At 38.1% G+C, this 14,834-nt stretch overlaps 1 non-coding gene and 2 gene segments (V, D, J or C); 2 read left to right on the forward strand and 1 right to left on the reverse strand.

The window, feature by feature from the left end:
• Positions 1 to 236: 236 nt before the first annotated feature.
• LOC131349630 (T cell receptor alpha variable 40-like) lies at positions 237 to 2,257 on the forward strand. The segment is given in 3 exon segments: positions 237 to 276; positions 431 to 714; positions 2,246 to 2,257. Coding segments are annotated over 3 exon segments (336 nt in total).
• Positions 2,258 to 2,408: 151 nt separating this feature from the next.
• On the forward strand, positions 2,409 to 2,892 carry LOC131349640 (T cell receptor alpha variable 12-3-like; the record flags this gene model as incomplete). The annotated part of the segment is given in 2 exon segments: positions 2,409 to 2,458; positions 2,603 to 2,892. Coding segments are annotated over 2 exon segments (330 nt in total), but the record flags the coding sequence as incomplete, so codon positions are not given.
• Positions 2,893 to 11,727: 8,835 nt separating this feature from the next.
• Positions 11,728 to 11,809, reverse strand: trnal-uag (transfer RNA leucine (anticodon UAG)). Its single transcript has one exon. It is a non-coding gene; the product is annotated as a tRNA-Leu (tRNA).
• Between the last annotated feature and the right edge of the window lie 3,025 nt (positions 11,810 to 14,834).

The raw sequence follows: 14,834 nt of genomic DNA on the forward strand, positions 1-14,834 counted from the left end.
ATCAGTTCCTGCTTTTAGTTTTGCTTTTCCTGTTTGTTTAAAATAGATTTAGGACATGTTCCCCATGTGAGACTGAATGTAAAGCCAGAATGCTTCAGTAAGAATCAAGAATCTTTCAGTAACATTAGTGACACTGTCATGTGAGTGATGCTGTGGGGTGGAGCTTCATGAATCCTGATGATGTTAACATATCAGTGTACAGAAAGAACAGTTTCCTTCAGCTAAGATCATTCATCATGTTCACTGTTATATTCATGTGTCTGTGGCTTTCACTGGGTGAGTAAACATTTTTATCATTGCAAAAATACTATGTTCTGAATTAGACATGAACACGCATTTTTAAAAAGTAGCAAATTGTGAGTATGATTTGTTTAACACCTTATTATTCCTTATTATTTTAAGAAACAATATATTCTCTTCTCTATGACAGGTGACTCCATGGCAGATTCAATAAAGCCACTTTTCACTCATAAAGTTGTAGATGAAGGTGTTAATGTTACTCTTTCCTGCGAATATGAAACAACTGCAACAAACAACTACCTGCAATGGTACAGGAAATATCCAAAATCTAAACCTGAGTTCCTTCTTTATATTTACCAAAGTGGAGATCCAAAATCCGAACCTCCCCCAAGAATGTCTGCTAACGTTAAAGATAAACGAGTGGATCTGATCATCTCCTCTGCTGCTGTATCAGACTCTGCTCTATACTACTGTGCTCTGGCGCCCACAGTGACAGGAAATCCAGCTGCACTGTACAAAAACTTTCACACAGTTTTGCTACATGCCCATTTGGGGAAGTCTCTCTTTCTTTCTTTCTTTCTTTCTTTCTTTCTAAAGATTTATAAAGAGTTTATATTATTATAATGTTTGATTAAGGATTATTTAGGATTAAATAAATTTTAATTAAATTAATTAATTAATTATTCTATAACTATTCTATTTTTGCCAGGAAACCAGAACTTTCTCTGTTACTTTAGACAGAAAGTTAAAAAGAAAGGTACTAAGACGGTCCAATTAAGAACAATTCTGAACTTCAGTGAAGCAGCTGAGGCTCTGTACAGGTTCAGGAGTTGAATAAAGTTCTGCAAATTGTTATTTCCATAATTTTTTTTTCATTGTCTGTACCGCTTATCCGATCTATTCTCGGGGAGCCTGTGCATCTCAGGAATCATCGGGCACCCTGGATAGAGTGCCAACCCATCGCAGGGCACACACACACTCATTTACACACTACAGCCAATTTAGGGACTCCAATCAGCCTAGAAGCATGTCTTTGGACTGTGGGAGGAAACCGGAGCATCCAGAGGAAACCCACCAAGGACTGGCGAAACATGCAAACTCCACACACACAGTGAGTGGGATGCCATAATTTAAAAAAAAAAAAAAGGTTTCTTATTCTGAGCAGGCTTTTATCTGTGCAAAAAATGAATAAATGAATAAATTTAATCAGAAAAGACCTTGGTGTGTTAAAGTCACTTTCCTTTCACCACAAGATGGCACAGTCTGTTATCTTATTGTTGGACAAGTACTAGGATTCTGATGCTGACTTCTTTGATTATGAATACTACTTTACATAATAATAATAATAATAATAATAATAAAGCTATTTTTCAGCCTTACATAGATAGAACTTTTATATAGAATGCATTGCTTAAAACAGACTGTAAATGATTTGTGATTTTAATGCAGTCTAGAACCGATCAGTCTAGATCAGAATGTTTTAATAATCTCTGATTGTTTTCAACACATCATCAAGCCTTGCATGCAGTTTGCTTTAATCAAGAAAGGAAACTGAAATTGCAGTAGGCCTATACATGCAAATTCTGTAAAAAGGCATGATCTATAATATATATTTTTTACTCCAGCAGAGACAAGCACGTTATAGCTGCAATAAATAAAAGCACCTCTGTACATTTTGACTTGCAATGTGATGTTTGTCATGAGATAATTATATACTACACCCTTTATTTGTACACAGTTTCATGTTTAAATGACAAAATAATGATATTAAAAACCAACAATTCTGATGACACTAATTTAAAAAATAGATAATGAATAGACAAGAGAAAGAAAAAAGGCTGTTTTCTTCCTCTCCACACTGAAATACTCCCCAAATTGTTTGTAATCCTACTATCTCCTACCAGACTCCACTTCCCACAATGCACACTCCCAAATTTATTAGTTTATTTATTTTATTTAGGTATTTTTCGTACTTTCAGTTTGTGTCTGTTTACTATCTGCTCAGTTGCTCATGTGAGGCTGAATGTAAAAAGCTTCAGTATAAATCAACAATCTGTCAGTAACATTAGTGACACTGTCATGTGATGCTGTGGGGTGGAGCTTCATGAAGCTTTATGATGTTAACATATTAGACTACAGAAAGAGCTCAGAATATTTTCATTTATAAGCTCATCCATCATGTTCACTGTTATATTCATGTGTCTGTGGCTTTCACTAGGTGAGTTAACGTTGATTTTTGTATATTCAGAAATTTTAACTAGATTAGATAGTCTTAATTGTATAGTGTTAGAAAGCGTTATGTAAGTAATTCTGGCTTGATTGTATAAAGTTTAAATACATTATGTTCTCTTCTCTATGACAGGTGACTCCATGGCAGATTCAATAGAGCCACTTTTCAATTATAAAGCTGTAGATGAAGGTGATGATGTTACTCTGTCCTGCAAATACAAATTCAGTATTTCAGGAATCAACTACCTGCAGTGGTACAGGCAATATCCAAAATCTAAACCTGAGTTCCTGCTTTATATTTCTACAAATGGAGATCCAAGTCAAAACATCCCCCCAAGAATGTCTCCTAAAGTTCATGGTGATGAACAAGTGGATCTGATCATCTCCTCTGCTGCTGTATCAGACTCTGCTTTATACTACTGTGCTCTGGCGCCCACAGTGACAGGAAATCCAGCTGCACTGTACAAGTACCTTGACACAGTTTTGTTATATTGAATACAGTTCTACTAGTGAATTAAAAAAAAATTACATATGTATGTTGGAGGACTCTTATTACTAGTAAATTTATTATTAATAAATGTATTATTTTGAGACATTTTTAGACATTTCTTGATGGGATTCCAGACTTTTCAGTACATCATGCACACACACATTTCCTCATTCACTCCTAGCAATTTGTAATTAAATTAGAAAAGTGTGGAAAAGAAAAAAAAAGAAAGTGTGAAGCAAAGACAGAATTATCTCTTAAAAGTTTTAAATGGTTTAAAGTAAGATAACTTCTCAAAATAGACCTGCACAAAGGAGAAATAAAGCATAATAACATCAATAACATCAAATCCCCTGAACTGTTATTGTACAACAAAATAAAACTGAATTTATAATTTTTTTTAAATATGCTAATGAGACAGGAGGAGTGCAGAATGTCACGTGAAACTTCCGTGTGTCCTAATTAGCATATAACAACAACGATGGATTCTCATATTATTATGAATTCTCATATTAAACGTAAGAAAAAAGTCACAGATTCAGTGAAAAAGAGGTGTGCAGCTGCTTATCAGACCTACTACAACCAAAGTAGAACACACATAGGTACAGAAATTACCTACAGAAATTAGAAAGGTGGAAGGAATGGAAATGCAAATTGCAGTTCTGCTCACTCCCAATTTAGACTCACATGACACTGCATAATATTTTCATTTTCTGAAAGCTGAAAGCAGGCTAATTTATTACAAATCAGAGTAACTGCTATTCAACACACACTCTGGTGTATATTGCTTATGAGCCTGAATGCAATAAATACAGTTTAAAATAATAAAGCTTGTGCATTGAGCTACTAGCTTTGTTTGTTTACTGATTTGATGTTTTCAGCTATCTAAGTGAGTATTAAACTTTTACTCACAGTGTTTGTGCTTTCTTGGGAAATGTCCGTCATGTTCAGACACATGCTTTTACAGTCATGTGACCTGAATATATTTGCATACATAATAGTGGTTGGGCGGAATATCCAAATAAATTAGGTTGTTTCTTTTTTATGGTGTATGTGTTTGTGTTGTTTTATATTGAAATGACACTTTATGTCCTGACACTTACATCTGACTATAAAAAATTGCTGAATAAGCATTTTTTTTTTCAATGAGAGAACGTATATTACTTTAACGGCCCTGTTTAGTTGACCATGTAGCTTAAACCCCATTCTGCCATTCAACAAATCAGCAACCCTTAACCACTGTCAAAGTATCTCTTAATATACAACGACAGACTTCTGTACAGGATCACAACACAAAAGAAAGAAACCAATGTCAGGAATGGCATTCAAACCCACACCTCCAGAAGAGACTTCAACCAGATGGCCGAGTGGTCTAAGAAGCTGCGTTCAGGAATCTTTATGAAATTAAACATATTAGAGTATAGAAAGAATACTTCCATTCAGCTAATGTTCATGGTTAAAAAAAAAGAACCATTCAGCTAATTTTTATAGTAAAAAAAGAAAGGAGGAATACCTAATAAACTAAGGTGCACAAATAGACAAAAGGTCAAAAAGAGAGAAAAAGGAAAACAAAACATCCAAAAAATCCAAACAAAATCACACAAAAAGTTGATCAGCAACAGTGGAATAGTTCTGTGTTGTATTAGTGACTCAGTTCACTGTCACTGATACTGTGAAGTGATGATCTGTGTAAAATTATGCTCCAACAGCATCACTTCCTGGGTGTGTCCTTCTAGAGACGTGTAAAGCCTAGATTCACATTACAGGATTTTAAACCCGATTTAAGCACGATTTTGCAAATTCAACGAGTCTCGCCCGACAGATCGGTCTGTGATCGTGGGAAAATCAAGCCGGAGTGATCAGCTCTCGGCAATCTTTATATGTGAACTATTCAACGATTTTGCATCAAAGAGAGGCTCACTGGCCTGGCGTCGGTGACACCTACGCCAGACAAAATCAGATATTCTGGCATGTTAAGGCTAGATTCACACTACAAGACTTTAACTTACGTCAGGCAGATAGCTTTGCTGTTCAGACTACGATGACTTCTACTGTATGTCTTTTTGTCCTTGTGGTGTTCACACTCTGCACGCCGGCGCTTAAGTAAATGATCCACAAGAGGGGGTCGCACCACCACACATGATCTGACAATGCAACTCTGGCTGCTTTTTCTTCCGGTGACCTCAACCTGTTGACTTGCTCCTCTCTCATTGGCTGGAAGGTCGTAGCTACAACTGGACACCCACGTGATGTCCGAGTCAGCTGACCATCCCCAGATATTTAACATGCCAGATATCACTGGATTTTGTCAGCTTAACGCAGTCAGTGAGCCTCTTTGATGCGGAAGCTTGCTTGAGTAGTTCACACATAAAGATTGCCGAGCGCATTGATCACCTGCTGATTTTTCCTCTACAATCACAGCTCCGATCCCTGACGGCCAGCTGAGCTTTCCGTTAATTTGCAAATCGGGCTTAAATATCCTTAAGTATCCTAATGTTTACTTTATAGAAATAGGAAGTGTAGTAAATAAATATACAAATCTTTTAACCATTAAATTCTTTTAGAACATGTGTGTGTATTTTACATAATGTGGCACATCCTGCACTCTGATTGGTTAAAACAGAGGAATCTGAGTTGAGGCTTGGTACACAAGAAATGCTTAGATGCTTCACTGAAGACAGAGTGAAAGGAAACTTGACATTTACAATAACATAAAAGGAAACTTTCAGAAGAACAGAGGAAATTAAAACATGATGAGACACTGTATGTTTCTGTTTTTACCATGTTCATAGGTAAGCTTATATTTTATATATCCCCATATATCTCATGTTTAAATGTTTTATAACTAGTAAAGAAATGTTTCCATGTGTGAGTGTTTTAGATTGTAAGCATGCTTTACTGTATGTATACTGTATAATATAAAATGATAATATTCTGAAATAAATGTCCTCTTCCAGGTGAGAGCACACAGGACAGCATTACTCCAACATCTTCTGTAATACATGGTAAAGAGGAGCAAGCAGTTACACTCTCCTGTGATTATAAATACACTGTTTCTATGAACAATCTGGTGGTGTTGACAATATTCCAATGCAGCTTTAGAATTCCTCTAGTTCTGTTATTGTGAATCAGGAGGGAATCAGACAGGTGATACTCCTCATCCTCATTTGTCTGCTAAAGTTCATGAGTGTGAAGCATGTGGATTTGGAGATCTCGCCCGCTTCAGTATCAGACTCTGCACTGTACTACTGCGCCTTGCAGCCCACAGTGACAGGAAAGTCAACTTCACTATACAAAAACCTACAGAGACCTCAAACATGAAAGTGTTAAAGAATCACAATAAGAGGAAAAGACTGTAAGCTGTGCATAACATCAGCATTTTGATTATTGATCCAATAAAAATGTAACCATATATGAATACATTATTTGAATTGAACAGACAAAACATTCTAAGTGAATCCAAATACAGATAGAAAAGTTAGGTGTGTGTTTGAAGAAGCCACATGGGCTGCTTCCCTCTGCACATTATTAGAGTGCAGTTCTCATAAACAATAGTGGCAGGTTTGGTGGTTTATTTACTTAATGACAGTGTAAAGATCACATGCTGGAATTTGATTCTGTTCTAGGAATAAAAATATTGGATATTGTACAACTCTTTTGACAAGCAACTGATCTGATTTAATTTTTTTTTTTATGTTTGTTTGTTTGTTTCTCAGCATGAGATTTAATGTGATATTCATCATGTGTGTCTTTGCAGGGATCTTTAATATATTTTTGAGAATTACACAGGATACCTGAAAGTATGTATAACTAAGAATAAGAACTGTGGAAATAAAAAAACACAGTTTCCATCACACAATCAGGAAATAAATAAGCTCTACTGAAATAGTGCTCCATAATCAATTCTTGAGGTAGATGAGCTAGAACAGCTAAAGACTACATCGAGTTTCATTCATATTCACCAAGAACAGAAATCTGGAACTACAAGTAACAACCCTGTAAATGACATAAATCATACCCAAAATATTTTTTAAAATCCATAGCAACCACATGGGACTCCATTACAGCTTCCTAGTGTCACCCTATTGAACAGATGAGACTTTAGTAACAGTGCAAACCATACCCCACCAGCCACCTGAGTTTTCTTTAGCAACCAGCTAATTCAATTTTATTATAACTGGAGTCATTTTTAAACTTACTGCAAATATCACAGAAACTACTTGAAGCCTCATAATATTCACCAAGCTATACTGGAGCAACAGTACAGTTTCCAGCAAACAAGCTACAATCCTGTAAACTTGACCTATACTGAAACCTCCACCTGACACTAAAGCAAGCTTGTTCTACAAGAAATTGATTTTAATCTTCATGTCCACCAAAGTTAATGATATATTTGGCCCAATAGCAAGAGCTGCTTACTTGGTTCACACTTAGCGTCTGCATTCCAAAAAGGTTCAAATCCCACAGGAGCCCTCGCTTTGTTGTTATCTTGTCTTTGTGTAACCGAGTTCCTTTTACTCGGACCCCAGTCCCATATGAACAGGAAGGTCATACAGTTGCAGAGTACAGTGACCCTCCATTGGCACACAACAAGCTCATTTGGGACAACTTAGCTCGTTGGTCTAAATTATGATTCTTGCTTTGGAGTGCGAGAGGTCCCGGGTTCAAATCGGATGAGCCCTGGTTTTACATGGAATAGAGTGGTTAAGGACAAAACTAATGGGAACTTGTGCTGCCGAGCTTGGTTCTTGCTTGCAGGCTTGTTTTCCAGAGGTCCAAGAAGGTTCAAATCCCCTGTAATTACCTCTGAAAATTAAAGCTCCAACCTGGAAACCTCTCTTTGGAATATGGGGAGCAGGATAGAGAATGTCACACTTTATTGGAAACATGAACCTCTGAAATATTAATATAATAGAGTACAGAAGAAGACCTCAGAGTATTGTGGTTTTACTAACACCATTCATCATGTTCACTGTTATATTCATGTGTCTGTGGCTTTCATTAGTTAGAGTTATCATTGATCTTTTCCAGAAAGGAGATAATAAATTAATGATTAATTAGCCTGTGTGATGTTAAAGAAAAAATAGAGAATGAGGTATATAACTCAAAACTAAAGAAATTATTTTGTTCTACTTCTCTATAACAGGTGACTCCATGGCAGATTTGTGGAACCACTTTGCACTCATAAAGTTGTAGATGAAGGTGATGATGTTACTCTGTCACAGCTACAAAGACAGTGGTTCAGTAAACAGCCTACAATGGTACAAACAAGCATCCAAAATCTAAACCTGAGTTCCTTTTTTTCATGCTCCATGTGGAGGTAAATCCCTATGCCACCACGTCTGTCTGCTAAAGTTGATGATAAAACTAAACAAGTGAATCTGACCATCTCCTCGGCTGCTTTTTAATGTTTGATAATATACAATTAGAAGGTAATTTATTCATAATCACACTCTCTGGTATCACCCAGATGAGGATGGGTTCACATTTGAGTCTTCACTCATATCGTCTCACAGAGTTTTTCTTGCAGCTGTTGCCTCAGAGTTTAGCTCATTTAGGGGTAAAGTTAATTTTCCAACTTTATAATTTCTATTCTGAAATTCTGAATTTCTGTAAAGCTGCTTTGAGACAATGTCCATTGTTAAAAGTGCAGTACAAATAAAAATGAAGTGATCTGAATTGAATTGAACTGAATTTCATTACCTTTTGGTTATAGACATAGCAAATTTACTTATGAGAGATTTTGTTTAAATCTGGATCAGTTTCCTATGATTTTCCACAGCAAATTGTCATAATTATTTATAAATGTACAAATAATTTAAAAACCACACAAACAGATAAAGGCTTATAGTATTGTATAGATGATGAATCTTGAAATACAACACCAGCCATAATGACTCTAGATTTCTGTCACTGACACTGTGTGAAAATTACAGTCTGTACAAAATAACACTAAAACTGCATCACTTCCTGGGTGTGTCCTTCTAGAGGCGTGTAAAGTTCTTTATACAGCACTAATATACAGAATCCTCACAGAGCTGTGTTCAGAAATGGATCAACTATACAACTTACTGTACATAGTGAGATACATACCACTGATTCTCACTCTAGTTACAGGTAATTCATTTTCATCCAGTTTATCAATAGTTTTTAGCTATCACAATCATATTTAATCAGTTAATTAAGTACATTAATTAATAGCCATGGTTTTTTTGGCGACGCTACCCATGCGCCGGAGGGTTGCTGGGGCTGTGGTCAAGGAGGCCTGCCAGGAGTCGGGAAGAGAGGCACTCTGGCGAGCGGTCACAATGGTGGCCTGCAACATGCTTCCATTACCAGAGCGTGATTCAAGATCCCAAACCCAGGAGGAAAGGTTTGAAAGGCTTAGGCTCTTGTTGACAAGGTTTGCTGATATGAACTTGCATCCCCAGTCTGTTGCAATAAATTCAATTCAATTCAATTTTATTTGTATAAGCGCTTTTAACAAAGAGCATTGTCTCAAAAGCAGCTTTACATGAGAAACCATATAAGAAAACCTTAAACATATGAACAGACAAACAGACAAACAGTCCTGGAAATGTTATCCCAAGTGAACAAGCCTGAGGTGACTGGGGCAGCTGTGGCAGGAAAAACTCCCTTAGATGGTATGAGGAAGAAGCAGCAGGAGGAACCAGACTCCAAGGGAACCCATCCTCATTTGGGTGACAATTGTGTGATGCAGATACAGCATGTGTATAGTGTTATGTGAATCAATAAGGAGGTTGTTGTCCATGGAAGCTGCTTAGATATCCCAATCCTCTAAGCAGAACCCGGCTGGAGCTGGTCCATCTCCGGATGCCACTGGAGCCGGCACAGTCCTCTGTATGCCTCGGGATGGGTACAAGGAAGGAAACAATGGAACAGCATTAGCGTAGCTGCTGTTCATCATATTAGCAGTACCTGCTGCTTGTGCTTTTAATCAGGTGTACTGGAGTGCATCGCTATGAGAAGTGTTAGTTGTCTGCCTGGCTAAAGAGATAAGTCTTTAGTCCACATTTGGCCCCCTGGGAGACTGTGTCACAGGCCCCGAACTGAGTCAGGAAGACTATTCCAGAGTTTTGGAGCTAATCTGAGAAAGCGCTCTACCTCCTTTTGTGGACTTTGATATTCTGGGAACTACTAGAAGTCCAGAATTTTGTGATCTTAAAGAGCGTGGTGAGATTGTAATGTGTTAGAAGACTGGATATAGATAGGTGGGGGCTAAACCATTTAGAGCCTTGTATGTGAGTAGAGCTAGTTTATCGTCAATTCCTAGAAACTTAACAGGTAGCCAGTGCAGGGATGATAATATTGGGGTTATATGATCATATTTTCTTGATCTGGTAAGAACTCTGGCGGCTGCGTGGACTAACTGTAGCTTGTTTGTGAAGATGCAGGACAACCACCTAGTAATGCATTACAGTAGTCCAGTCTGGAGGTCATGAATGCATGAACTAGCTTTTCTGCATCAGTTACAGATAAAATGTTCCTAGAAACTTGACAATATTTCTAAGATGGAAGAAGGCTGTTTTTGTGATATTGTAAATATGGTTTTCAAAGGATAAGTTGCTGTCTAATATTACACCCAGGTCTTTCACTGTTGAGCTAGTAGTAACAGTGCACATCCAACTAGGTGTAAGCTGGTTGTGAAGAGCTTCTGTGTACTAGTTTTGGTTTAATAAGTAATATCTCCGTTTTGTCAGAATTTAATAATAGGAAATTATCGGCCATCCAATCTCCTAATATCTTTAACACACTCAGTTAATCTAGACCAATTAGATATTTCATCTGGTTTTGATGAGATATATAAAGGTGCACGATCCGGGCCGCATATCTTGGGACTGTGCACTGCATTGATCTGCACGGATCTCCATTGGCGACCCGTCAGTCTTACAGCATCTGTGTCCAACCAACATGGAAATACAGCCCCACGGTTCACGAAACACCTAGACCCAGGGTTAGCTTTTCTTGATCCCCTCTAGCACTCCGAGAAGCATTCCGTGCGCATGAGTTGGCGGAAAGAGCGAGGTTAAAGGGCTGGCGGCGAGGATGGGATTCGAATTACGCGTGCAAAGCACAATGGATTAGCAGTCCATCGCCATAACCTCTCGCGACCCACCTCGTCAGGCGCAGGTGTGGCACCCACGACCAAATGTCCACAGGGACCGCCAACAATTCCGTGAGTGGCGCGCCATAACTCAGCAGCGTTTAAACAAGCCTGTTCCCCAAAGCAACTGGAGCCCACTCCACGTGCATTAGCAGTCTGTTTCCTTAACCTCTTGGCATCCTAGGTCACCCACATGACCTTACACCTCAGTGCAATTTCTGGCACTTGCACTCCATTACTAACCTATTGGCCATTTCCACTTCTTATGTCGATTTTTATTCTTGGTTGAATTGTTGTTTTGTTGGTGGCACGTAACCATGGTAAGGGTTTGACAGATGCAGCTCACACACGCTTGAAGCTCGTGGTGCGTACCGTTCTGTAGTTGTTTGGACTTGCTGTTTGAAAAAGCGAGGTGTGGCAGAGCAACATGCAAAGGCAGGTATTGACACCAGTTGCGAAACACCTGGGAACTATTTCAGCACCTGGGTCTGGGGGCTCGGTGCCATGTGAGCTCGTTTTTTTGCATTAGGCAGCCAGCTAATGGCAACTCGCAAAAGCACATTTGCAGAAGGCACAGGAGCCACAACCCTGTAAAGCCTTTGTGGTGCCAGAACCCCACAACCACTGCCTTGAAAGAGACTCAAGCTGGCAGCGGTGGGATTTGAACCCACGCCTCCGAAGAGACTGGAGCCTAAATCCAGCGCCTTAGACCGCTCGGCCACACTACCCGAGGGCTCAGTACTTATAGACCTCTGTGGAGAGCACACTGACATACTGTCTGGGTGTGTGTGGTACACCCAGGCTGCACAGATGAGGACAGACAAGCTGAGCAGAGGGTGGCAACTCAAAAAATCATCCCGGCTGCCCTCTGCCCTCAGCAGATGACATGTCCAGGTCCTGCTGCCTCCCAGCAAAATCAAGGCCATCACAGGGAACTCCTCACATCCTGCTCATCACTTGTTTGACCTGTTGCCATCTGGGTGGCGCTTCAGGTCAACAAAGTCTCACACCACCAGACTTACAAACAGCTTCTTCCACAGGCCATTGGGACTGCAAGCAATCACTGAACACACACACACACATTCTACCTAATAAAATGTGCAATTCTACTGTGCACTTTAATCTGTCTGTGAATTGAGAGTACAAGTTATAACTTAATATTGGCTTTGCACAAATTAGATTTCAAGCAAATATATATAATTAGAACATTTTGTTGCAGCTTTAATGAATATTCTGCTTATATTACACAGTAGCCCTTTAAAAAGAAAGGGTACAAGTATACATATGTATGAAAGGAGAATTCCATAACCTGAGGCCACTGAGATATTGAGAAGGGTTCAGTATTTATATTAACATATTTTTACATATGTTCCCTGTGACATGCACAACCAATTATTACAACATTATTACAACAATACTAATTCTAACAAAGTCCTGAATATGTACAATAGTATTTATATTTGTGGGTCACCTATACATCACATGAGTATGTGGGCATTCTCCAAACTGCTGCACAATGGTGTATAGAGGATGTTTTTATATTCTTACAAAAACATGTTTCCAGCTCAATGAAGATGTTTATTACAAGTTTGGTGTGGAATAAAATGAGTTACCTGCACACAGCCCTGAACTCAAACCCACTCAACACTTTGGGATGAATTAGAATTCAAAACTAGCACCCCAAGCCACACATGCCTGATGTTTTGCAGGCTGTATGGACACATGGACATACAGTATCTCACAAAAGTGAGTACACCCCTCACACATTTTGTAAATATTTTTATTATGTCTTTTCATGTGACAACACTGAAGAAACGACACTCTCACTACAATGTAAAATAGTGAGTGTTTAGCCTATATAACAGTGTAAATTTGCTGTCCCCTCAAAATAACTCAACACACAGCCATTAATGTCTAAACCATTAGCACAACAAAAGTGAATACACCCCCTAAGTGGAAATGTCCAAATTGGGCCCCAAAGTGTCAATATTTTGTGTATTTTCCATTCTTTTCCAGCTTTGCCTTAACCCTCTTGGGCATGGAATTCACCAGAGCTACAGGTTTGCCATATATTTACAATAATGTGAGGGGTGTACTCACTTTTGTGAGATACTGTATATTGCCACTTACTGAACAATCATCTAATTTTTAATATTATTAGTGTATATATTTTGCAACAAGTTTGAAGTAATATCTAAATAAAGCTAGTCTAAGTAGATTGATTGATAATGTTAAATTGCCCCTAGGTGTGAATGGGTGAGCAAATGGCATTTGTGTGTGTGTGTGTTTGTGTGTGTGTGTGTGTGTGTGAAAGAGAGAGAGAGAGAGATAAACAATTATTTTTTTTCAATTATATTTCTGCACATATTTGGTAAGTTCGAAAACCATTTTTTTGGTGTTAAGGTTTTTCTCCCCAGTGAACACAAGATGGCGCAGTCCCTTATCTTAATGTTGGTCTAGAACTAGAAACGCCACAGCCTATCACATTCTCTGAGACATAGAGTATACTTGTTCTTCTATCATACATACTGCTGATACCATAATATCCTAACCCCCTGCCCTGGATTTACTCTTAGTGCCTAAGCTAATTTCAGAGATATCATTCTGATTAAACAACACAACTGTCCACTTAACACTAAACTGTCATAAGAATAGAAATTCTCATCTAATGTCATTTCTTTGGCACCTGCTATGTCAGAAACATTAAAAACTAGAAACTTATATGTGAATGTGCCTTTATTCTTCTTTCTCTTCTTCTGATGCTACTGTGAGTACAGGAAAGTTTTATTTTTCAGATTTAACTGTTAGAGCTGAGAAATAAGGGATTAATTCAATCTTAATTACCAAGGAAACTACTAATTTCTTCCTCATTCTTAAATAAATCATATTCTCTTCCCACTTAGTGTTTCTAACATTTAATCTACCTGCTGGTGTTTACACAAACTTTTCTCTAATTTAGAGATATCACTAACATATGTAAAATAACATAAATACATTAATTTCCTGCTTTCGGTAATGTGTTTACTTAAATGTGCTCTGGACAGGTTTCCCATATGAGGCTGAATGTAAAGCCAGGATGTTTCAGTAAGAATCAACAATCTGACAACAACATTGATGACACTGTCATGTGATGCTGTGGGGTGGAGCAATTTTGAAGCTTTATGGTGTTAACATATTAGATTGCAGAAAGATCTCCACTATTTTTCACTGAGCTAAGACCAGTCATCATGTTCACTGTTATATTCATGTATCTGTATGGCTTTCACTAGGTGAGTTAACATTGACTTTTTGTTATTACAGAAATATTGCTTCTATTATATTAAATATTAGTCTGTGTGGTGATGCAGTGTGAAAAATGCAGAGTGTGGGTCTGACTTAAGTATTTCCTGATGATTATTTAAGGAGTTAAACACATTATATTTCTCTTCTCTATGACAGGTGACTCCATGGCAGATTCAATGAGAGTCAGATTTCCCTCATAAAGCTGTAGATGAAGGTGATGATGTTGTTCTGTCCATATAAATACAAATCAAACTTTACAGGGAAACAACCTGCACTGGTACAAGCAATATCCAAAATCTAAACCTGAGTTCCTTCTTATTGTTGGCCAAAAAGTCTAATTTCCAACACTGACCCAAGAATGTCTGCTAAAGTTGATGAAAATCGAAGCTAAACAAGTGGATCTGATCATCTCTCCTCTGCTGCTGTATCAGGCTCTGCTCTATACTACACAGCTCTGGAGCCCACAGTGAC

The sequence above is a fragment of the Hemibagrus wyckioides genome, unplaced genomic scaffold (assembly GCF_019097595.1).
Source record: "Hemibagrus wyckioides isolate EC202008001 unplaced genomic scaffold, SWU_Hwy_1.0 Contig1, whole genome shotgun sequence".
In the NCBI taxonomy this organism is placed as follows: domain Eukaryota; kingdom Metazoa; phylum Chordata; class Actinopteri; order Siluriformes; family Bagridae; genus Hemibagrus; species Hemibagrus wyckioides.